The following is a 24,385-nucleotide window of genomic DNA, read 5'->3' as shown; positions in this document are numbered from 1 at the left end:
CCTGGATGGCCGAAGAGGGATTCCCACAGCCAGGCCGGGCCACGAGGTGAGTGGAGGTCCCGGGGCACGGCCTGGGACCGTAACACCAATTCACATTTACCCATTCAAGTCCTTTCATGATTTTGTAGACCTCTATCATATCCCCCCTCAGCTGTCTCTTTTCTAAGCTGAAGAGCCCTAACCTTTTTAGCCTTTCCTCATAGGGGAGCCGTTCCATTCCCTTTATCATTTTGGTCACCATTCACTGTACTTTCTCCAGTGCAACTATATCTTTTTTGAGATGTGGCGATCAGAACTGTACACAGTACTCAAGGTGAGGTCTCACCATGGAGCAATACAGAGGCATTATGACATCCACCATTTTATTCGCCATTCCCTTCCTGGGAGCCAGTGCAGATGTGGCAGGAAATGAACCTGTAGCTTGGACTTGTCCTGCAGGTGAATGCAGTATCCTCTCACACTGAGGATATGTCTGTTGGGATTTGTGCCCAGGAGGACAAGGTTAAGACAGCCATTGTAGTTGGTGAATCAATTATTAGGAATGTAAATAGCTAGGTTGCTGATAGGCACAAGGATCACTTGGTAACTTGCCTGCCTTGTTCAAAGGTAATGGACCCCAAGCATCACCTAGATAGGATTTTAAACAATGCTGGGGAGGTCCAGGTGTCATGATACATGTGGACACCAATGTCCTAGGAAGGTACAGGATGAACGTTCTGGAAACCAAATTTAGGCAGAAAGTTGAAATCTAGAATCTCCATGGTGTCATTCCCCAAAATGTTCCTATTTCCATATGCAGGACTCCAGAAGCAGACAGAATTCTGGAATCTCAATGTATTGATGAGATAATGGTGCAAGAAAGTGGGCTTTTGATTTGTTAGGAGGGGAGCAGGGCAATATTTTGGGGAAGGGAGAAGGTAGTAGAAGAATAGAGCAACCTCCCCGTAGAGGTGGTGGAGGCAAGAACAATATCTGAATTCAATATGACATGAGATAAACACAAAGGATCTCTGAGAGGTAGGGATCGTAAAGCTGAGTAGTTGGTATGAATGGGCAGACTGAAAAGGCCGCAATGGTCTTTTTCTGCCATCATGTTTCTATGTCTTTATCATCTCCCTCCCAGTTTTTCCCTCACTTATTCCACCACTTCCCCAATGCTCACATCTTCACCAATGCTTCCTAGTATCACACTTCCTCTCCCAGAACTCCCATCTTAGCCTCACTCATCCTTTCCCCCATTTCTATCCCCCACACCCTCACTCTCCTCCTCTTCCAGCCTCTCATTCCCCCCTCCCCCACAGTGAATGCAGCTTGCAGTATACAGAGATGATGAAGGAGCAGATGCACGCATGCTCACTGTTCTCAATGGCTTTTCTGTCACCTACTTCCTTACTTGCAGCACCTGTTCTGACTTTCAGAAGCCGGCACTGTGAATAGAGGCAGCAGCAGGACTCCTGAAGAGTCAGTGAATAGACACACATGCTGTCCTTCAACATCTTATGGCTCTCACAGCCGGCTGCGTTCCACTATTATCCTTCCAGAGCAGAGAGCGTCATAGGGGCCGATGCAATAATCGTCGCGGAAAGTGGGCGCTGACTTTTCAGTGCCCGCTTTCTTAATGTACACATGGCGCCCACAAGGGGGTGCCATGAAATATGTAAATTAGGGGGTCACACTAGGAAGGAGGTGCTAGGGTCGCTTGCGTGACCTTAGCGCCTCCTTGCTAATGCTACCTGCCGCGGCTGCTGGTTATGAAGACCAACGCCGGTAAGCTCGGCCTCAGTTTTCATAACCGGCCATCTGCCAGTAATAAAAATGGCCACCGATAAACTCGGCATCCGTTTTATTACTGGCAGGTGGCCGGTTATGAAAACCAACGCCAAATTTACTGGCGTCAGTCTTCATAACTCGGCGGTCTGCCGAGCTATTTATTTATTTTTTTTTTTACTTTAAAAAAGAAGTACAGAAAAGCAGTTTTTTCTGCTTTTCTGTACCTCTTATCAATGCGCTCAGCTATTAACGCCTGCTCCAGACAGGCGTTACTATCTGAGTGATAAATGTGATTCTGAGATGCACATTTATCTTTTTGCATTTGGAGTGAATGAGTAATAGCCTCATTCACATGCATTTGCGTGTGATGAGTACTAGCTCATTCACTCAGCGTCGGGCGCGTGTTATATAGGCGCTAATCCCCTTATTGCAATAGGGGTGGATTAGCATATATTTAACCCACGTCCAACAGCAGCTTAAACAGTGCACTCGGCTGAGCGCACTGTATTGCATCGGCCCCATAGTTAGGAGCACAGATTAGAGGAGTGGCCCTCTTGGATGGCAGCAGCCTGGACTCAGTATTCAGTTTGAACTTGTATAAGACTCAGCAAGTCTGCGACTTAGAGATTTCAGGTATATATCCGGAGACTGGGTAATTTGAATAAAATCTCCGAAAATCCTATTGAAACCTAGTTATGAACATGAGCTCTGCCTGCATATTCAGAGATAAGAAAGCTTTCCTATTCCTAAAGCTTCTTTCTGTAGCAGACAGTGGCCTGATTGCAACATAAATATAAGCAGTTGCCCCCAAAACTGATGGGAAATTAGCTTTTCCATAAAATGTTCTCATTTTCTGATGGTGCTCTCTCTCGCAGGAAAATCCAATGTATTGATTAACTATCCAAAGAGCAGCTTCAATACAATGAGAAGCTGCTGGCTGGCTAATCCCTGGCGAGTCGTAAACTTGAAGGTTGCAAACTACCGGAAGCTGAGAAAGGTAATATAGAGGTGACTTCTAAATCCACAACGTCTCTGTATTGGACTTTCCAAATCTTCATTAATGCCTTACAGAGATTTAAAATAGTTTTGTTAGATAAAGTCAGAAACCTAATACTATGTCTATACACTCTTTCATCAGAATATCTAATGCATCTCTGCCTCCTCTGTCTCACATTTCTCCAAAAAATATTTGAAAACATTCCCTAATGGCAAAACCTCAGAAACTACCAAACAAACCACCACAAACCAACTCCTTAAATTCTGCTCCAGGCTCATCCATTTATTTCCTAGGTGCAGACTTTATTCAATAAAGACTTTTTCCGTAGGCACAACATGGGGAAAAAGTCCTTTTTGGCTCTCAGATATTTAGATATAGGCAGGGCAACTTTCAAAGGAACTTGCCTGGGTAACGGAGTTTCCTTGTAATTTCCACAGGTTGAAAAATGTTCTCCCCCTCCTCAGTCAGTGATGGGTTTAGGTTTATGCCACCCTCTGGGCACTTTTGGTGATGTTGCCCTCCTTTACCCCCTCTTCCTAGGAAAGTTAGAAACGGAAAACAACAGGCCTAAAAAAACAGGCCCCCAAAAAAATAAAAATTCTGCAGCAGGTTCACAGGGGTGGGTTCTACAGTAAGAGTTAGAAATTCTGCTGCAAAGTTCCGGAATTTGGGGCAATTCTGTGGCTCGTAGAGAAGAATCTCACAAAAAATTAACTTTATTTTACATTACAGAAATACTGTTGTATTCCAATGTGCTTGATTGTATAATAGATTGTGTTGTTTTTAGGTGGGGAAAAAAAAAAACAATCTCAAAATTATCAGCAGAGAGAGGAGAGCTGGGAGATGAGAAATTGAGGGTGAGAGGACCAGCAATAGGGAGAAGAGGAAGACTGGCGATGGGAACATCAGGGAAAAGGGGGGATTGCACGTATTATTTTTATTTTTTATTTATTTTATTTATTTAGAAACTTTTAATATACCGATGCTCAAAATAAATATCTTATCGTACCGGTTTACAGCATAACAGGGTATAACCAAACAAGTAGTAAGAAGTTACAAAAAACAGGGTGTTGCAATTGGAGACAAGAGAGCAAGGACGAATAGGCTAAACATAGTGGGGGTAATTTTCAAATGGAGTTATACGCATAAATGTAACTACTATTGTAGCAATTTTCAAACGCTATTTACTCACGTAAAGTGCATTTATGTGAGTAAATCCTATGGACAATTCAATGGCATATATTGTAGCAATTTTCAAAAACCCACTTACTCGAGTAAAGTGCATTTACTCGAATAAAGCCCAGTTTTACTCAAGTAAATGCTTTTAAAAATGAGGCCCAGTGTTAATATAGTGAAACAACAATTCAATTATAAACTTAACCTGACAAGTAACCAAGTAGGAGATCACAACAGTTAGTTCTTCGGGGTGTGTAAATCTACACAGGATTGAAGGGGGTGGTGATAAGGTTGGAAGGGAAATAACGGGGACAGGACGGGGGGGGAGGAGGGAGAAAGAACATGCAGTGTGTGAGGGGGGGGAGGGGCTGCAAATCTATCGGGGTGGCATGCTTAATAATAGTTAGGAGCCGGAGGGTAGCCAGAGTTACTGAAGTTATAATGGAGCAGTGGAACTGACAAGGGGTTATGAATTGGTTAGGGGAAGGCTAGTTTGAAAAGCCATGTTTTCAGTTTTTTTTCTGAAGGTGAAAGGGCATTGTTCCTGTCGGAGCTCTGGTGGTAATGAATTCCATTGGCAGGGTCCGGCAGTAGACAGTGCATGTTTCCTAATGGAGGGGTGAAGTGAGGATTTCGTGGGGGGTTCGTGTAGAGATCCTTTATATGCCGCTTTGATCGGTCTTGCAGAGGAGTAAGGTTGAGTGGAATTTCAAGTTGGAGTGTAGATTGAAGGTAGATGGTTTTGTGGATAATGGTCATGGTCTTAAACAGGATTCTATAGTTGATGGGAAGCCAGTGTAAGTTTTTGAGGATAGGGGTGATATGGTCTCTTCGCCTGGAATTGGTTAAGATCCGAGCTGCGGCATTCTGTATCATCTGTAATGGTTTAGTTGTGGAGGCAAGAAGGCCGAGGAGTAAAGCATTACAGTAGTCGATTTTTTAAAACAGTATGGCCTGGAGGACTGAGCGGTAATCGTGATGGTGTAAGAGGGGTCTGAGCTGTTTTAGCACATGTAGCTTATGGAAGCATTCTTTTGTGGTGTTGTTTATAAATTTTTTGAAATTCATTCGGGTGTCTAGAATAGCTGCTAGGTCTCTCATGTGGTTCACTGATGGGATGATGGGGTTGCTGCCGAGGGGGTTGCAGTCATTAGGAGAGATGAAAAGGAGCTCATTTTTGGAAGTGTTGAGGACAAGGTTGAGACTGGAGAGGAGACGGTTGATGGAGTGAAGACAACTGTTCCAGAAATTTAGGGTTATGGTGATGGGATCTGAGATGGGGATCAAGATCTGCACGTCATCAGCATAGATGAAGTGGGTCAGTTTAAAAGTTGGTAGAAGCTGGCAAAGAGGAAGCAGATAAATGTTAAACAGTGTAGGGGAAAGAGACGAGCCCTGAGGTACTCCGTGAGTGGCAGAAACAGGGAGGTATTCTTTATTGTTTATTCTGACTTTGTAGATCCTGTTATTGAGGAAAGATTTAAACCAGCTGAGGGTGGTGCCAGAGATGCCGATGTCTGAAAGTTGGTTGACAGTGTCAAATGCTGCTGAGATGTCGAGTAGAGCCAATAGATAGGATTGGCCTTTATCTAGGCCCATTAGGATGTGTCTGTAAGCGAGATTAGAAGGGATTCCGTGTTTAGGCGTTTCCAGAATCCGAACTGGGAAGGGTAGAGAATGTTGTGGACGTTGAGGTAATCAGAGAGTTGATTGTTGACTACTTTTTCCATTAGTTTGGCGATAAATGGTAGACTGGAAATGGCCCGGAAGTTAGCGGGGTAATCTGGATCCAGGTTGGGTTTCTTGAGTAGTGGTTTGAGTGATGCAAGTTTCAAGGAGTTAGGGACAGATCCTTGGGAAAGGGAGCAGTTTATAATATCTATGGTGTTGGGGATGCTAAGTAAGAGTTTAGTGGGAATGTGGTCGGAAGGATGGGACGAAGACTTCATATTCTTGTGTATGGATTCGATTTCCAGGGAAGATGTAAATTCGAATGATTCGAGTGACGGTTTTTCGGTAGATAGGGGTGGGTTGTATACAGTAGGGATGTGAATCGTTTTTTGACGATTTAAAAAAATCGTCAGATATTTTTTAAATCATCAAAAATCGTTAGAGTCGCGATACAATAGAAATTCCCCCGATTTAGCGTGAAAAATCGTAAATCGGGGGAGGGGGAGGGCGGGAAAACCGGCACACCAAAACAACCCTAAAACCCACCCCGACCTTTTAAAACAAATCCCCCACCCTCCCGAACCCCCCCAAAATGTTTTAAATTACCTGGTGGTCCAGTGGGGGGGGGGGGGGGTGTCCCGGTGCAATCTCCCACTCTCAGGCCATCGGCTGCATTAATAAAAATGGCGCCGATGGCCCTTTGCCCTTACCATGTGACAGGGCAAAGGTAGCGCCGGCGCCATTTTGAATATTGGCAATACGGCCCGAGTGCAAGATGTTACGCTTGGGCTCCGGTCAGGAGTCGTGAACACCACCCAGCAGGGTGGCTCCAGGTGGAGAGAGACAGGAAGCTAGAAACAGTGTCAGGTTCCAGGCTGGGTCAGGGCAGGCAGCAAGTAACAGAGTCTGGGTTCAGGCTGGGTTAGGGCAGGTGGCAAGTAGCAGTGTCTAAGTACAGGCTGGGTCAGGGCAGGCAGCAGTAGCAGTGTCTAAGTACAGGCTGGGTCAGGGCAGGCGGCAGTCAGCAGTGTCTGGGTCCAGGCTGGGTCAGGGCACAGTAAGCAGGGCAAGGCAGGTCAGAAGGCCCGTAGGCCACACACACACACACACACACACACAGAAGGCCCGTAGGCCACACACCAATAGCGGGGCAAGGTAGGTCAGAAGGCCCATAGGCCACACACACACAGAAGGCCCGTAGGCCACGCACCATAAGCGGGGCAAGGCAGGTCAGAAGGCCCGTAGCCCACACACATACACACAGAAGGCCCGTAGGCCACACACCATAAGCGGGGCAAGGCAGGTCAGAAGGCCCGTAGGCCACACACATACACACAGAAGGCCCGTAGGCCACACACCATAAGCGGGGCAAGGCAGGTCAGAAGGCCCGTAGGCCACACACACACAGGCAGAAGGCCCGTAGGCCACACACCGTAAGCAGAGCAGGCAGGTCAGAAGGCCCGTAGGCCACACATACACAGAAGGCCCGTAGGCCACACACCGTAGTCAGGGCAAGCAGGTCAGAAGGCCCGTAGGCCACACACCGTAGTCAGGGCAAGCAGGTCAGAAGGCCCGTAGGCCACACATACACAGAAGGCCCGTAGGCCACACACCGTAAGCAGAGCAGGCAGGTCAGAAGGCCCGTAGGCCAGGTAAGAAAAGCGAGGAAGAAGGCCCGAAGGCCACACAGGGCAAGGCAAGGAAAGGCCCGAAGGCCGCGCAAGGCAAGGAAAGGCCCGAAGGCCGCGCAGGGCTAGAGCAGGGAGCCCAGGTGAGCTCGATGCCGAAGCACCGAGGGAACTGTCAGGCAGGGTTATAAGGGCCAACCCAGAACATAGAGTGGACAGGGGAGATGGCCTGGGCTTGTCAGGAGAGCCAGCACTAGAGGGGCCCCTGGTGGTGAGGCGGTTGCACTGCAGCCAAAACTGTAACAGTACCCCCTCCGCAAGGCCTCCCCCTCCTCCTGGGTCCCATCTTAGCAGGGGGTACTCAAAAATGAAATCAGACCCCTCCGAGGGCAGCAACAGCTGGAGCAATTCAACAGGCTCAGATGGCTGAGTCAGAAAGTCTGTTAGTGGTACCGGTTTGAGCCCCTCCGGGGGTGGCAGCAGGACCGGATTGGCAGGCTCGTCTCGGGGTAGTGCAGCAGGCTCGGGCCCCTCTCGGGATGAAACAGCAGGCTGGAACACCTCTCCGGGCATTGTAGCAGTTTCGGACCCCTCTCGGGGCGATGAAGCAGGCTCGGACCCCTCTCGGGGCGATGAAGCAGGCTCAAACCCCTCTCGGGGCGTTGAAGCAGGCTCAAACCCCTCTCGGGGCGATGAAGCAGGCTCGAACACCTCTCCGGGCGTTGTAGCAGGTTCGGACCCCTCTCGGGGCGATGAAGCAGGCTCGAACACCTCTCCGGGCGTTGTAGCAGGTTCGGACCCCTCTCGGGGCGATGAAGCAGGCTCGGACCCTTCTCGGGGCGATGAAGCAGGTTCGGACCCCTCTCGGGGCGTTGTAGCAGGTTCGGACCCCTCTCGGGGCGATGAAGCAGGCTTGGACCCTTCTCGGGGCGATGAAGCAGGCTTGGACCCCTCTCGGGGCGATGAAGCAGGCTTGGACCCCTCTCGGGGCGATGCAGCAGGCTCGGCCCCCTCTTGGGGTGATGTAGCAGGCTCGGCCCCCTCTCGGGGCGATGTAGCAGGCTCGGACCCCTCTCGGGGCGATGTAGCAGGCTCGGACACCTCTCGGGGCGATGAAGCAGGCTCGAACACCTCTCCGGGCGTTGTAGCAGGTTCAGACCCCTCTCGGGGCGTTGTAGCAGTCTTGGACCCTTCTCAGGGCGATGAAGCAGGCTCGGCCCCCTCTTGGGGTGATGTAGCAGACTCGGCCCCCTCTTGGGGTGATGTAGCAGGCTCGGCCCCCTCTTGGGGTGATGCAGCAGGCTTGGATCCCTCTTGGGGCGATGCAGCAGGCTTGGCCCCCTCTTGGGGTGATGCAGCAGGCTTGGATCCCTCTTGGGGCGATGCAGCAGGCTTGGCCCCCTCTTGGGGTGATGTAGCAAGCTCGGCCCCCTCTTGGGGTGATGTAGCAGGCTCGGCCCCCTCTTGGGGTGATGCAGCAGGCTCGGCCCCCTCTTGGGGCGATGCAGCAGGCTTGGATCCTCCCCAGGGCGATGCAGCAGGCTTGGCCCCCTCTTGGGGCGATGCAGCAGGCTTGGCCCCCTCTTGGGGCGACGCAGCAGGCTTGGCCCCCTCTTGGGGCGACGCAGCAGGCTTGGCCCCCTCTTGGGGTGATGAAACAGGCTCAGATGGCAGAGCAGCAAGGTTAGAAGCAGTGCACATAGAAGACACAGATTGCACTGCTGTGGGCTTGATACCCCGAGCCAAACTCTGAGGCTCCTTATTTTGTTTCTGGAGGAGTAATTTAGAGAAGGCACAGGCAGTTCTAGGACGTCTAGGGAATGTGCTCGTTAGTGTCTCAACAGCAGCTGTGGGAAGCAGAGCCCTGCTAGAGTTAATCAACTCTCTCCGTTTGAGAGAAACCTGTTCCTGAGGCTCTAGCACTGGTGTCACAGAAACCTTCTTGGCCAGGTAAGTCCTGGGTTTTTCTATCCACAAACTGCCAGCTAAAATGTCTGTTTTAGTGGAGCCAGAAGCAGAATACCGGTTAGGAGAGCTGATTGTTTTTTCTAATGGAACAGCTGATCCTAAAGCAGAACAACAGGGGCAGGGTTTGCCTGGTGGTAACAGACACGGAAGACAGGAGCATTTCCACCACCCTGGTTTAGGATTTAAACAATTTAAACATTCCTGATAGACTGAGACGTTCCTCTTATGACAACCACTGCATACCCAGTGTTCTTGGTCTGAGAGTTGACATGCAAGACAGTTCTTGTAACTGAGATAGTTCAAAGTCTGGCAACAAGCACAGACATAAAAACTTGGAGGCTGAGGCATAATGTGAGTAGAGGTAAAAGAAAAATTGGCTCACCGGTAGTACCAAGACCTATCTCTTCCCCTGGAAAATTGATGGCTTCGGCATACTGTTACGCTAGGGCTCCGGTCAGGAGTCGTGAACACCACCCAGCAGGGTGGCTCCAGGTGTAGAGAGACAGGAAGCTAGAAACAGTGTCAGGTTCCAGGCTGGGTCAGGGCAGGCAGCAAGTAACAGAGTCTGGGTTCAGGCTGGGTTAGGGCAGGCGGCAAGTAGCAGTGTCTAAGTACAGGCTGGGTCAGGGCAGGCAGCAGTAGCAGTGTCTAAGTACAGGCTGGGTCAGGGCAGGCGGCAGTCAGCAGTGTCTGGGTCCAGGCTGGGTCAGGGCACAGTAAGCAGGGCAAGGCAGGTCAGAAGGCCCGTAGGCCACACACACACACACACACACACACACAGAAGGCCCGTAGGCCACACACCAATAGCGGGGCAAGGTAGGTCAGAAGGCCCATAGGCCACACACACACAGAAGGCCCGTAGGCCACGCACCATAAGCGGGGCAAGGCAGGTCAGAAGGCCCGTAGCCCACACACATACACACAGAAGGCCCGTAGGCCACACACCATAAGCGGGGCAAGGCAGGTCAGAAGGCCCGTAGGCCACACACATACACACAGAAGGCCCGTAGGCCACACACCATAAGCGGGGCAAGGCAGGTCAGAAGGCCCGTAGGCCACACACACACAGGCAGAAGGCCCGTAGGCCACACATCGTAAGCAGAGCAGGCAGGTCAGAAGGCCCGTAGGCCACACATACACAGAAGGCCCGTAGGCCACACACCGTAGTCAGGGCAAGCAGGTCAGAAGGCCCGTAGGCCACACATACACAGAAGGCCCGTAGGCCACACACCGTAAGCAGAGCAGGCAGGTCAGAAGGCCCGTAGGCCAGGTAAGAAAAGCGAGGAAGAAGGCCCGAAGGCCACACAGGGCAAGGCAAGGAAAGGCCCGAAGGCCGCTCAAGGCAAGGAAAGGCCCGAAGGCCGCGCAGGGCTAGAGCAGGGAGCCCAGGTGAGCTCGATGCCGAAGCACCGAGGGAACTGTCAGGCAGGGTTATAAGGGCCAACCCAGAACATAGAGTGGACAGGGGAGATGGCCTGGGCTTGTCAGGAGAGCCAGCACTAGAGGGGCCCCTGGTGGTGAGGCGGTTGCACTGCAGCCAAAACTGTAACAGTACCCCCTCCGCAAGGCCTCCCCCTCCTCCTGGGTCCCATCTTAGCAGGGGGTACTCAAAATGAAATCAGACCCCTCCGAGGGCAGCAACAGCTGGAGCAATTCAACAGGCACAGATGGCTGAGTCAGAAAGTCTGTTAGTGGTACCGGTTTGAGCCCCTCCGGGGGTGGCAGCAGGACCGGATTGGCAGGCTCATCTCGGGGTAGTGCAGCAGGCTCGGGCCCCTCTCGGGATGAAACAGCAGGCTGGAACACCTCTCCGGGCATTGTAGCAGTTTCGGACCCCTCTCGGGGCGATGAAGCAGGCTCGGACCCCTCTCGGGGCGATGAAGCAGGCTCAAACCCCTCTCGGGGCGTTGAAGCAGGCTCAAACCCCTCTCGGGGCGATGAAGCAGGCTCGAACAACTCTCCGGGCGTTGTAGCAGGTTCGGACCCCTCTCGGGGCGATGAAGCAGGCTCGAACACCTCTCCGGGCGTTGTAGCAGGTTCGGACCCCTCTCGGGGCGATGAAGCAGGCTCGGACCCTTCTCGGGGCGATGAAGCAGGTTCGGACCCCTCTCGGGGCGATGAAGCAGGTTTGGACCCCTCTCGGGGCGTTGTAGCAGGTTCGGACCCCTCTCGGGGTGATGAAGCAGGCTTGGACCCTTCTCGGGGCGATGAAGCAGGCTTGGACCCCTCTCGGGGCGATGAAGCAGGCTTGGACCCCTCTCGGGGCGATGCAGCAGGCTCGGCCCCCTCTTGGGGTGATGTAGCAGGCTCGGCCCCCTCTCGGGGCAATGTAGCAGGCTCGGACCCCTCTCGGGGCGATGTAGCAGGCTCGGACCCCTCTCGGGGCGATGAAGCAGGCTCAAACACCTCTCCGGGCGTTGTAGCAGGTTCAGACCCCTCTCGGGGCGTTGTAGCAGGCTTGGACCCTTCTCAGGGCGATGAAGCAGGCTCGGCCCCCTCTTGGGGTGATGTAGCAGACTCGGCCCCCTCTTGGGGTGATGTAGCAGGCTCGGCCCCCTCTTGGGGTGATGCAGCAGGCTTGGATCCCTCTTGGGGCAATGCAGCAGGCTTGGCCCCCTCTTGGGGTGATGTAGCAAGCTCGGCCCCCTCTTGGGGTGATGTAGCAGGCTCGGCCCCCTCTTGGGGTGATGCAGCAGGCTCGGCCCCCTCTTGGGGCGATGCGGCAGGCTCGGCCCCCTCTTGGGGTGATGCGGCAGGCTTGGATCCTCCCCAGGGCGATGCAGCAGGCTTGGCCCCCTCTTGGGGCGATGCAGCAGGCTTGGCCCCCTCTTGGGGCGACGCAGCAGGCTTGGCCCCCTCTTGGGGTGATGAAACAGGCTCAGATGGCAGAGCAGCAAGGTTAGAAGCAGTGCACATAGAAGACACAGATTGCACTGCTGTGGGCTTGATACCCCGAGCCAAACTCTGAGGCTCCTTATTTTGTTTCTGGAGGAGTAATTTAGAGAAGGCACAGGCAGTTCTAGGACGTCTAGGGAATGTGCTCGTTAGTGTCTCAACAGCAGCTGTGGGAAGCAGAGCCCTGCTAGAGTTAATCAACTCTCTCCGTTTGAGAGAAACCTGTTCCTGAGGCTCTAGCACTGGTGTCACAGAAACCTTCTTGGCCAGGTAAGTCCTGGGTTTTTCTATCCACAAACTGCCAGCTAAAATGTCTGTTTTAGTGGAGCCAGAAGCAGAATACCGGTTAGGAGAGCTGATTGTTTTTTCTAATGGAACAGCTGATCCTAAAGCAGAACAACGGGGGCAGGGTTTGCCTGGTGGTAACAGACACGGAAGACAGGAGCATTTCCACCACCCTGGTTTAGGATTTAAACAATTTAAACATTCCTGATAGACTGAGACGTTCCTCTTATGACAACCACTGCATACCCAGTGTTCTTGGTCTGAGAGTTGACATGCAAGACAGTTCTTGTAACTGAGATAGTTCAAAGTCTGGCAACAAGCACAGACATAAAAACTTGGAGGCTGAGGCATAATGTGAGTAGAGGTAAAAGAAAAATTGGCTCACCGGTAGTACCAAGACCTATCTCTTCCCCTGGAAAATTGATGGCTTCGGCATACTGTTACGCTAGGTCTCCGGTCAGGAGTCGTGAACACCACCCAGCAGGGTGGCTCCAGGTGTAGAGAGACAGGAAGCTAGAAACAGTGTCAGGTTCCAGGCTGGGTCAGGGCAGGCAGCAAGTAACAGAGTCTGGGTTCAGGCTGGGTTAGGGCAGGCGGCAAGTAGCAGTGTCTAAGTACAGGCTGGGTCAGGGCAGGCAGCAGTAGCAGTGTCTAAGTACAGGCTGGGTCAGGGCAGGCGGCAGTCAGCAGTGTCTGGGTCCAGGCTGGGTCAGGGCACAGTAAGCAGGGCAAGGCAGGTCAGAAGGCCCGTAGGCCACACACACACACACACACACACACACAGAAGGCCCGTAGGCCACACACCAATAGCGGGGCAAGGTAGGTCAGAAGGCCCATAGGCCACACACACACAGAAGGCCCGTAGGCCACGCACCATAAGCGGGGCAAGGCAGGTCAGAAGGCCCGTAGCCCACACACATACACACAGAAGGCCCGTAGGCCACACACCATAAGCGGGGCAAGGCAGGTCAGAAGGCCCGTAGGCCACACACATACACACAGAAGGCCCGTAGGCCACACACCATAAGTGGGGCAAGGCAGGTCAGAAGGCCCGTAGGCCACACACATACACACAGAAGGCCCGTAGGCCACACACCATAAGCGGGGCAAGGCAGGTCAGAAGGCCCGTAGGCCACACACATACACACAGAAGGCCCGTAGGCCACACACCATAAGCGGGGCAAGGCAGGTCAGAAGGCCCGTAGGCCACACACACACAGGCAGAAGGCCCGTAGGCCACACACCGTAAGCAGAGCAGGCAGGTCAGAAGGCCCGTAGGCCACACATACACAGAAGGCCCGTAGGCCACACACCGTAGTCAGGGCAAGCAGGTCAGAAGGCCCGTAGGCCACACATACACAGAAGGCCCGTAGGCCACACACCGTAAGCAGAGCAGGCAGGTCAGAAGGCCCGTAGGCCAGGTAAGAAAAGCGAGGAAGAAGGCCCGAAGGCCACACAGGGCAAGGCAAGGAAAGGCCCGAAGGCCGCGCAGGGCTAGAGCAGGGAGCCCAGGTGAGCTCGATGCCGAAGCACCGAGGGAACTGTCAGGCAGGGTTATAAGGGCCAACCCAGAACATAGAGTGGACAGGGGAGATGGTCTGGGCCTGTCAGGAGAGCCAGCACTAGAGGGGCCCCTGGTGGTGAGGCGGTTGCACTGCAGCCAAAACTGTAACACAAGAGATCGCTCCCGGACCCCCGCTGGACCCTCAGGGACTTTTGGCCAGCTTGGGGGGGCCTCCTGACCACCACAAGACTTGCCAAAAGTCCAGCAGGGGTCCGGGAGCGACCTCCTGCACTCGGACCGTATTGCCAGCATTCAAAATGGCGCTGGCGCTACCTTTGCCCTCACTATGCCATAGGGGCCGACCGTCGGCCCCTATGACCTGGTGGTCCCGCTGGACCACCAGGTAATTTTAAAACCTTTTTTGGGGGTTTGGGAGGGTGTTTTGATTATCGGATCGGGCGCAGCCAATAATCAGAACTCAAATCAGGCTGGGTGATAAAAATTTTAAGATTTGGATCGGGACCAGAACCGATCAGATTCCGGTTCCGATTCACATCTCTAGTATACAGGAGAAGGTTGGTTGACTGACATGATCAGTGGTGCTAGTAAGTTGTTGATTTTTTTCTCGAAGAATATGGCCAATTCTGTGGATTTATTTTTGGCTTCGTCTTCTGGGATGGTTGATGGGACCGGTTTAGTAAGTACTGAGACATAAAAAAATAGAGCCGTAGGGTCATAGAGAAAGCTATGGATTTTTTTGGCGAAGAAGTCTTTCTTGGTGTGTAAAATAGTAGTCCTATATTGGTTCATGCAGATTTTGTAGGCAGCTTGCGAGGTGGGTGTGGGGTCCTTATGCCAATGTAATTCCTTGTGTCGTAGGTCTTGTTTGAGCTTCTTGAGTTCTGCTGAGAACCAAGGTTTTTTGTTGAGGCTGGCCGTGTTAATTTCCTTAGATGTCATGGGACATATTTTGTTTGCTATGGAGTTCGTGAAGTTGAGCCATGAGGTCATAGCAGAGTCAGCATCGGAGATATTCAAGTTAGGTAGATCCGTGGAGAGGTGGGAGTCAGTCGTCTCTGGAGCATGGTTTTCTGAAATGTATTGTTGTTTTGGAGATGTGGGGAGTCCATTTTTTTTTATAGATAATTCGGTAGAGATCAGCGAATGGTCCGACCAAGGGATGGGGGTGCAGGGGGGGGGGGGGGGGACATAGGCAGGATGGATTCATTTGTGAAAATGAGGTCCAGTGTGTGGCCCACTTTGTGAGTAGGTTTATTTATAATTTGCTTGAAGCCCATGGCTGTGAAGGAAGATAGGAAGGCTTTGCAGTTAGGTGTTGCTGTGGAAGAATCAACATGGATGTTAAAATCTCCTAAAATAATAGCAGGGGAATCAGTATTAATATGTTTGGCTATGATTTCTATGAGAGGTGAAGGATCAGACTCTATAAGACCTGGGGGGGCATAGATTAGGGAGACTTGTAATTGGTTAGATTTGAAGAGTCCAATTTCTAGCTTAGTAGCGGAATTCAGGGTTTGAGGAGATAATCTAAGTTCTTTCTTTGCTGCTAACAGTAATCCGCCCCCCCCCCCCTGTTTTTTTAGTCTGAGTAATGAGAAGATATCATATAGTTGTAGCGGCAATTGGTTTGTTAGAGCTATATCTATGTTTTTCATCCATGTTTCTGTGATGGCACATATATCGGGTTGGGAATCCAATAGGTAGTCGTTGAGAATGTGGGTTTTTTTTAGCAAGGGATTGTGCGTTGAGAATCGTGAGAGAGATTATTAGATAAAGACCCAGAAACTGAGTGAGCGGGGAAGTCATGATAGGGATAAGTGATCTCCTAGGGCGCTTATAAGTAGGAGTTGGAGGTTTGCCCCTATTGAAGTAGGGGTGAGTGATAATGGGGATGGGAAACATTTGTATCATGATTTTTGAGTGTGAGTGGTGTTCTGTTGTTTAAATATAGCTCTGGTCCTACGTCGCCAACTGGAGAGCGTCTGTTGGAGTGGTTAGTCAATTGTTGGAGTGGTTAGAGTCAATAGTTGTATTGAGGGTGGATGAATGCTGGAAGAGGCTGAATGAATGCTGGAAGAGGCTGGATGAGAGCTGGATGAATGCTGGATGAGAGCTGGACGAATGCTGGAAGAGGCTTGATGAATGCTGTATGAATGCTGGAAGAGGCTCAATGATTGCTGGAAAAGGCTGGATGAATGCTGTATGAATGCTGGAAGATGCTGGATGATTGCTGTAAGAGGCTGGATGATTGCTGGATGAATGCTGGGAGAGGCTGGATGAATGCAGGAAGAGGCTGGATGAATAATGGATGAATGCTGGAAAAGGCTGGAAGAATGCTGGGAGAGGCTGGATGAATGCTGGAAGAGGCTGGATGATTGCTGGATGAATGCTGGGAGAGGCTGGATGAATGCTGGGAGAGGCTGGATGAATGCTGGAGGATTGCTGGAAGAATTCTGGAAGAGGCTGGATGAATGCTGTATGAATGCTGGTAGAGGCTGGTAGAGGCTGGATGATTGCTGGAAGAGGCTGGATGAATGCTGGAAGAGGCTGGATGAAAGCTGGAGGATTGCTGAAGAAAGCAGGATGGATGCTGGCGATGTTGGATGAGTGCTGGAGGCAGCTGTACGAAAGCTAGAAGAGGCTGGGAGAGCCTTGGAAGAGGTTGGAGGAGAAAAATGCTGGGGTGCTGGGCTCAAGGTATCTTGGTGGGATCTGTGTGCAGGAGAGCCGGAGAAGGTTATGGGAAAGAGATGTGTTAGATTTTCAGAGAGCTGTTCTGAAAATCTAACACATGGTGATGGTTGGGAGTTGGAAGTCCATCTGTTTGAGGAGTGTAGTGAATGTCCATCAGTTAGGGATTTTTGTGATTTTGGTAGGATGTGATGTGAAGTAGGGTGTGCGTCCATTTGAAGGAGAGCTTGGGTTTGGTGCGGTTGGAATTCCGGTAGCTAGCGGAAAGGGTGGCTTTTAGTTCTACGTTCAGGTGCGCACGAAGAGGCACATGAACATAGGGTGGTAGGGGCACCTGAACGTAGGGTGGTAGAATAGGGTGATTAAAAAGTGTAAAGAAATAAATGTGCACTATTATTTGTAGACAAAAATGTGACCTTGGTCCTAAAAGTGTGACCTTCAGTCCGTATGGATGTGATCCTTAACCTCTTCCCTAATTGATTAGTAATCTATACCTATTTAAGCAGTAGGGGTTTAAAAAGGAAAGTGTGCCTTTTGAGTCATGATGTCAGCCACAGTCAGGCCTTCAACCAATACAAAATAAGTTCCCAGTAATTAGAAATAGAAATATGCAAACAACCATTGAAATGGAATGCTTAAGAAGTCAGACTCAGAGCCTGATTCATTAAAGCTTTTCTTCCGTAGACTGGGTAGGAATTTAGAGTTGAGGCAGGGGGTGGAGGTCCCCGCTCGATGAGGCTGGAATCTAGAACCAGAGCTCAGAGAGGGAACTGGAGCCTGCGCTAGAAATGTGGAGCTGGAACGTGGAGCTAAACCCGCATAAACTTGCAGCAAAGAGCTGCAATCTGAAGCTTGAATGTGAAGGCTGCAGAACATTTTTAAAAAACGCACACATCTCAAGGAGGAGAGGCAGAATTATCTGGGACAAGTAAGAAAGGAAGACAGCAAAAACCCAGAGAGGAAAATTGCTCAGGCAGTAAACATAGGAGATAAAACTGTCTGTATTTATTTATTTATTTATTTATTTAAAATCTTTTCTATACCGTCTCTAAGTTATATACCATCGCAACGGTTTACATGAGGCACATAAATTAAGGTAGGTGAATGCGTACTATAGTACATTCTAATAAGTGCTAAAAAGGTTCGGTTACAATATATCATAAAAGGCAATCGATTGTTTAGTGATGTAGGTCCTGACCATGTGTACCTGTGAGGTACTATTCACAGGTAAAATTCACATTCTGTGTTTTACTATTACGTTAGTTGTGAAATAGAGTTATTAAAGTATTATCATGCACATTTTGAGAAGAGTGCTGTGTGCTGGTGCTCTTCTGCCTATTCCTGTATATTTTCTATTCTCTGGTCTCTTTAGAAAATGCTTGTTTAAAAAGCCGTTTTTAAACTTTTCTTAAAGGTTTTGAGGTCTCTTTATAATCTGATCTCTAGAGGCATTGTGTTCCAAAGTGTGGGCCTGCTAAAGATAAGGCCCTTTCTCTCACTTGGGTTAGTCTCACTGTTTTTACTGAAGGAATGGTTAAGAGAGCTTTGTTTGCTGAACGAAGGTTTCTGTGTGGGACGTGTACTCGTAATGCTGTGTTCAGCCAGTCCGATTTTTCATCATGTATTAGTTTATGTATGGTACATAGGGCTTTGTATTTAATTCTGTGTTCAATAGGTAGCCAATGTAATTCCGCTAGAGTTTCAGTTATATGGTCCCTCCTTCTTTTTCCAGTTAGTATTCTAGCTGCTGTGTTTTGTAGTATTTGAAGTGGTCTTAATGTTGTATTCGGGAGTCCTAGTAAAAGTGCTGGAAAAAGCTAGTGCTTGTAGTACTGTTCTGAAATGAGCTGGTGTTAGTAGTGGTTTTAGTCTTCTGAGGATCATGAGCTTAGCATAGCCTTCTTTTACTTTTAGCGATATGTGCTGTTTTAGATTGATTTCTGGGTCCATTATTATTCCAAGGTTCCGTACTTTTTCAGCTACTTCAATTTTCTGGTTGTTTTTGAGTATTATTGGAGTTTGAATGATTTTGATATTTTTTCGCTCTAAGTGTAGAAATTCTGTTTTTTCAATGTTAATCACCAGTTCCATTCGGTTTAGCAGTTGTTTTATAATGTCTAGGTACATGTATGCATGGATAAGAGAGCAGAAATAAAACAAAGGGAGAAATAGTAAACATAAAAGGAGAAAAAAGTTAGGTTAGTGAAAAGAGGGCAATGCTGAGCGATAACCCAGTTCCCAGTCACTGTGGGTGATATTGCTGATGAATCTCCTAGTGATGGGGTTCTCTCACACAGCAGATGGTACTGCTGTAAGAATCTCCAAGATGGGGAAGGGGGCCGGGGGGCGGGGGTCATTTATCCACCACATAGAGCTGATTATTGCTTTTGCAAAATGTTCGCAGGCCCCTGGCTATGTAATAAATCTGAACATCATTGCTGAGCTAAGTGAGATGATGTCAACATTGCAGGAACTGCATGAAGAGGAAATAAGAGGCAAGGCAGACCTTACCACAAAGAGTAGACAGCGAAAGAAGAAGCTGTCAAGAATTGACAGGAGGGGCTCTATTTATGGACTAGCAAAGTGACACAAGCTGAGGGCTATAAGCACAAACACACAGGTCCAAACTTTTCCTCCACCACCGGCCACCTGGCCCTCAAATCACTTTTGCAGGACACTCAGTGCAAACTGGCTTCACCTTTTAAAATTAAGCACAATTTCAATTAATTTTTATACAATAAAACAAATCATAGCAACTGTAGATGCTGTTATATAAAGACCTATTGCCATCCAGTCTGCCCAGTTATTCTAGTCAGGGCTGTCAAAATGGGTGGCCAAGATAAGATCTTGGCCGTGGCACCAAGCTGGGAGGTGGGATGCCAGAAGATGGTGGAAAGAAAGGTGAGCTGTGCATTGCCCGGGTCTCTTATGCATCCTTCCCAGCCCTTGGACGTGCCTTTGTGATTCCTGAGTTGGTGAATAGTAGCCCAGTTGCTCAGTGTCATAGCAGGCCATGGGATTTTTGCAGTAAACTGGGAAATATAAATATCACTGTGGGGGAGGGGAGAAGAAGAGGGACGGGAAGCGCCAACAGCAACCCTTGCCCTGGGCACAGTGTTCCCCGGGGACAATCCTAATTGCAGCCCACCCTGACCCTGCTAAGCCAACTGTAGAAGCTTTACCATTTGTAGGCTATCAAAGCCGAAATACAAGAGACCACCCTACAAAGTCTGGATTTTCTGCTGGGCCTAGCGGAGGTTACGCTAAAAGGGTGACCCTCCTCCTGTGTTCTAGCAAAGCTTTCTTCCAAGCAGCACTGCTTAAGCCTGCCTGGCGGTGTCCCAGTAGACCTGCCCCCTGCTGGCAGCATTCAGAGCACTGCAAAATAGAACCGCAGCCAGCCCGGCCCTCACCCCTTTAAGTGGGTGGGGATGTGATGGCACATGGCAGTTCAGACTGAGTGTTGCTCCTGAGAAAATGATGCTGGGACATAGCAGGGGCGAGAGGAAGTTCCCCTTTCACCATTTGGCATGTGTGGAGGAAGACACTTTCCTTCCTGGCTGTTTATAATTTTATGTCTGGTTTGTACTGTAAGTCACTTAAGATCTCTGATAAAGCGGCATATACATTTTTAAAATAAATAAACCAAACCTTCCCCTAGTTTTATATCCTAGAGAAGGACTCCTCTATACCTAGGGGTGCTTATGAGGTAAATCTAGTCCTCTCATCCTCATGTATTTCATGAAATACATGAAAGCCACTGACTTTGTTTTTTTTACAAATTACTTAAACTCTGCATGTTCATACTTTAAATGTAAGACGTTTTGGGCTGGGACATTGTGATTTGTGCTGTACAGTGCTGTGTATGCTAATAATGTTCTTTCAGCAGTATAGTAACAGAACCCTATTTGCTTTTCTACTCTACTTCACACTACAGCCGTTGCAAATTTGGTCCTGTGGCTGCTTATATTTTGTATAAAGGGTTTCCAAGTAGGGCAGGATGGGGAGGGAAAGCCATGCCTACAGATATTATCCCTTCAGAAGTTATACATATTGAGGTCTGTTAGGATGACTGCAAAACTTCCAAGAGATTTGGGGGACAAGGCAGAGGGCTGCCAAATCTGTTGAGAGAGATGCAGTCTGCACCCGTGCTTCCAGCCATGGCAGCGGCGCCAGGATCCAGGGGGGGACACCGCCACCCCCCCCTCCTGCACTCGTCCATCTGATGTCTGCAAGGGGCGCTGTGCAGGAGGAAGGAGGCTTCTGACTGTGGCGGGAGGTGAAGGATCAGCCTGCAGAGAGGGAACGAGAAAAAGAGGGGGGTGCTGCTGGGGAAGAGAAGGGGGGATGTTGGGCACTGTGGGGATACTGGTGCTAGGCAGAGGGGAGGGGAGAGAGGGGTATACTGTGAAGGAGGGAGCGGTGTGCCAGAGCTCCACCAAGGGGGGATGGGGGATGCCAGTTTCAGTTTTCCACAGTCCCCCATCCTCTTCCACAAAAACTGACTTTGCCCTTGCCTCTCCCTTCCTTGGAAACTGTCCATTCCACCACCGCCCCACCTCTTCCTTAGAGGATGGCATCATCCAGGTGTTCCATCCCTCAGCTATATGTAACTGGGGTCCTGGTTGGAGATTGTCTGTCTGTGTCAGACCTGAAATGGCTTTGCACATTATTGTACTTCAGTACATCTTACCCTCTGTTTCCCACAAATGAATAGAACTTTGCTCATCTTTGGGGGTGTAACATGATATTTTATTTATAACTTCCAATAATCAGATCTTCGCATGAAAAACCAAACATTTCTTTCCACCTGTTTACTCTTTGGGAAAGAACACAGAGAGTTACTATTGCTTTCATCCTGACTTCCCTGCACAGTAGGGATCCCAGATTTCAGAATAGTCAAAATTAATGAATTACATCACTGCTGTCCTTGGAGAAGTTCCTCATATGCACAACTTGCTTCATATCCTCTTGAAGGGGCAGGCTCCACATTCTCTTCTTTATCACAGGCTATATCACGTAGTTTTGGGTATTACTCCATTCTCCAAGATCCATGCGTAGGGAGGGCTTCCCTCGTTGGTTTTTTTTCTGTCCTCTCTGTGCCTCTGTGGGAGAGGCAAGCTGGTATTTCTGGATCACAAATTTAGCTTCCACTCCTTTGTTCTCAGGGTTAGAGATAGGAAGTTGTCAAGTACCTTAATTGCTTCTCTCTGTGGGAGGATGAAAATTCAGAAGACATTTCATCCAGCCAGAGTGATCGCCTTTCCTGCAGCACTGGGCTGGGTGAGCCTGCCTGCTCACACAGCTTAGGCATGACATTTCTGTCTCTGCGGCTCTCTTTGATTATAGCTCGAGACCACAGGTATTTTACTCTCTGGTGAGCATAACATCCAGAAAAATAGTCTGCACCACTTCAGCTGAATATTGGGTTTTCCTCTACAGTAAGAAAGACCCAAACCCGAAAGAAAGCATGAGCACATGTATCCTCATTATTTGCAACTCTCTAGATGGCAACAAAGAGATCCTACTACTCTGTGCTTATCCACAAGGAAGCGCACTGGCTATAACAGTCCATTGCAGGTGAAGGGGATGAGGGTGGGGGATCAGATATACGAGCTTTACCAAAAGCATAAGCTTGTCTATTGCAAGGCCCTTCCAGTTGCCCCACCCCTAGAGGGCAGCTGCATGCACGTATTGGCCTACATTTTTCTTCCCCCTAGAGTAATTGATATCATGCACCAGCCACTCACCGACCAGCCACCAAACATTTGCTAAGAGGTTGCGCTATTCACTACCCTTCTCAATGCTAGCAATGCTGTTTTACCCACTGAGGCAGAAAATTCATAATCTAGTGCTTGCACAAGAATTTGAGCTCTCCCTGCACTCCTATACCCCATTAAAAGCTAATTCACTGAGGTCCTTGGGCAACTGCAAATAAGGTGACCGCCTGGTTCCAGATCCCAAGGAACAGGTGGATCCGTACAACTTTTCAAACTTCTGTTTAACTATATTGAGAGACATAATGTGACATTCTTGAAAAGCAGGAGTGCTCATCTGGACTTGGTGACCTAGAATCAGGTAATTACCCTAGGTTCATCCATTCCTTTTTAAAGGGCAGGCTTACCAGCTGGTTCCAGATTATAAAGAACAATCCGAACACTCCATATTAATTTCTTCCCATTTGTATTGCTGTTTTCTTGGAGAAATAAAAACTACAAGGCTGCATGTCCCTTTAAGACCTGCATTCATCTGCTCACCCTAATGCACTTACTGCTTAAGTGCACTGTAAAAAAAAACAAAAAAAAAACAAAAAAACAGTCATCTCTGCAAACAGGAACTAGTTACTCTCCCCACTTTTAGGAAGTCAAAAAAAGGAAGCTTTGCATGCTTATTTACCACAAAGCTTCACACTCCACCTTCCTAGTTATGACTCTAGGGCCAATGAGATAGAGAGCGGGTGGGGCTTAGACTCAGCTGCTGTAAGTGATGAGTTTATGTTCACATCCCATGGACTGTATTTAACTCTTGGAGGTTGGGAGAGGGGCAGGTGAAGGAGTTGCCCAGGGCTGTGGTTTCTGTTCACGGTGACTGTATTCAATTTTATAATTAATAAGCCACATTTTTTTTTTTTGAGGAGGGGAGAGGAAGGCTAAGGGGAAGCAGAGGTTTTTTTTTTTTAAGGGCGGAGAACCTTACAGGCAGTGCTTGCTGTGCCAGGATTAAAGAGACCAGTCGCGTCAGGATGGAGCTCCTCCACAAAGGTGAGTTTAACTTACCTGTTTGTCTGTATTTATTCAAAGTCACTTTGAGCAGCAGAAAATTATGAAACCTTTCACTTTCTATATTAGTTATTTTTCTCCTTGTCTGTTTTGTCTACAAAATGTTATTGCTTGCTCACTGACAACTGAAAGGCATTTTTATAGGTAAACTGGAGACACTGTTGACCTCTGCTCCAAATTAACTTTGGCTGGCTGATGGAGCCATGGATTATCTTAACTTACTGTCCTGTTCCCCCACTCTACTTGTAATCCTTTTTACGTTTCTTAGGAAAGGAATATGAATAGCAGAAGAGGGAGGGTGTGACTATCAGGTTGGGATGGACCCTAACTACTAGATAAAAGAATAGGAGAAAGGAAGGCTCTGGGAAAAAGGTGAGCCAGGTAACTGGAGCGTGGAGCCTTCTTTTTCCAAACCCTGGTGCTCTGCAATAAGGTTCTTTTCTCCTTTGAAAAGTATCTGACCATTGATATTGTTAGACATTTGAAATGTAAGCAAAAGTTATTTTTCGGATAGCACCTTATTATCGTGTCAATCAGCAGGCATGCTGGATGGCTCAAGGGAATTGTCTTGGTGTTACAGAGCTTTTCAACTCTAGATCGCCAAGTTTAACTCCAGCTCAGGTGGGCAGAGACTTAAAAAAAAAAGCTATCTATGTGAATTGAGTTGGCAGCCTCAGCCTAGATTGGGGGGGGGGGGGGGCGGCATAAGAGTCCTATCTACCTGGGAATTCTGCTGCATACCTTGTGCCAAGAGCATGAGGAGCGAGAGGGAGAGATGCCAATCAGCAATGTATGCTGTTTTCCATGACCAGTGATTTTAGAGGTACATATACTGAGTAAGCCACGGAGTAGGAAAGTTATGTGGGCAAATTTCCCAAGTAACTTTACTCAGATATTCCGCAAAGCATTACCAGATATGCATTGTGCTAAATAAATATGGCTAAAATCAGCTACCTGGAAAACTTCAAGATAACCCCTCCAGCACGACCAGACTTATCTG

General features: G+C 49.2%; 1 protein-coding gene across 1 annotated transcript in view; it reads left to right on the top strand.

Moving 5' to 3' along the window:
- Window positions 1–23,123: 23,123 nt before the first annotated feature.
- The window catches only part of CYTH4 (cytohesin 4), a 146,845-nt gene continuing 145,583 nt past the window's right edge, over window positions 23,124–24,385 (top strand). The window contains 1 exon segment of the mRNA XM_029590057.1: window positions 23,124–23,367. Coding sequence (XP_029445917.1) covers window positions 23,349–23,367 — 19 coding nt within the window. The 5' untranslated portion in view covers window positions 23,124–23,348.

The sequence above is a fragment of the Rhinatrema bivittatum genome, chromosome 2 (genome assembly GCF_901001135.1).
Source record: "Rhinatrema bivittatum chromosome 2, aRhiBiv1.1, whole genome shotgun sequence".
Lineage (NCBI taxonomy): Eukaryota > Metazoa > Chordata > Amphibia > Gymnophiona > Rhinatrematidae > Rhinatrema > Rhinatrema bivittatum.
Note: the sequence above shows the minus strand (reverse complement) of the source record. Positions and strands in the feature narration are given on the sequence as shown.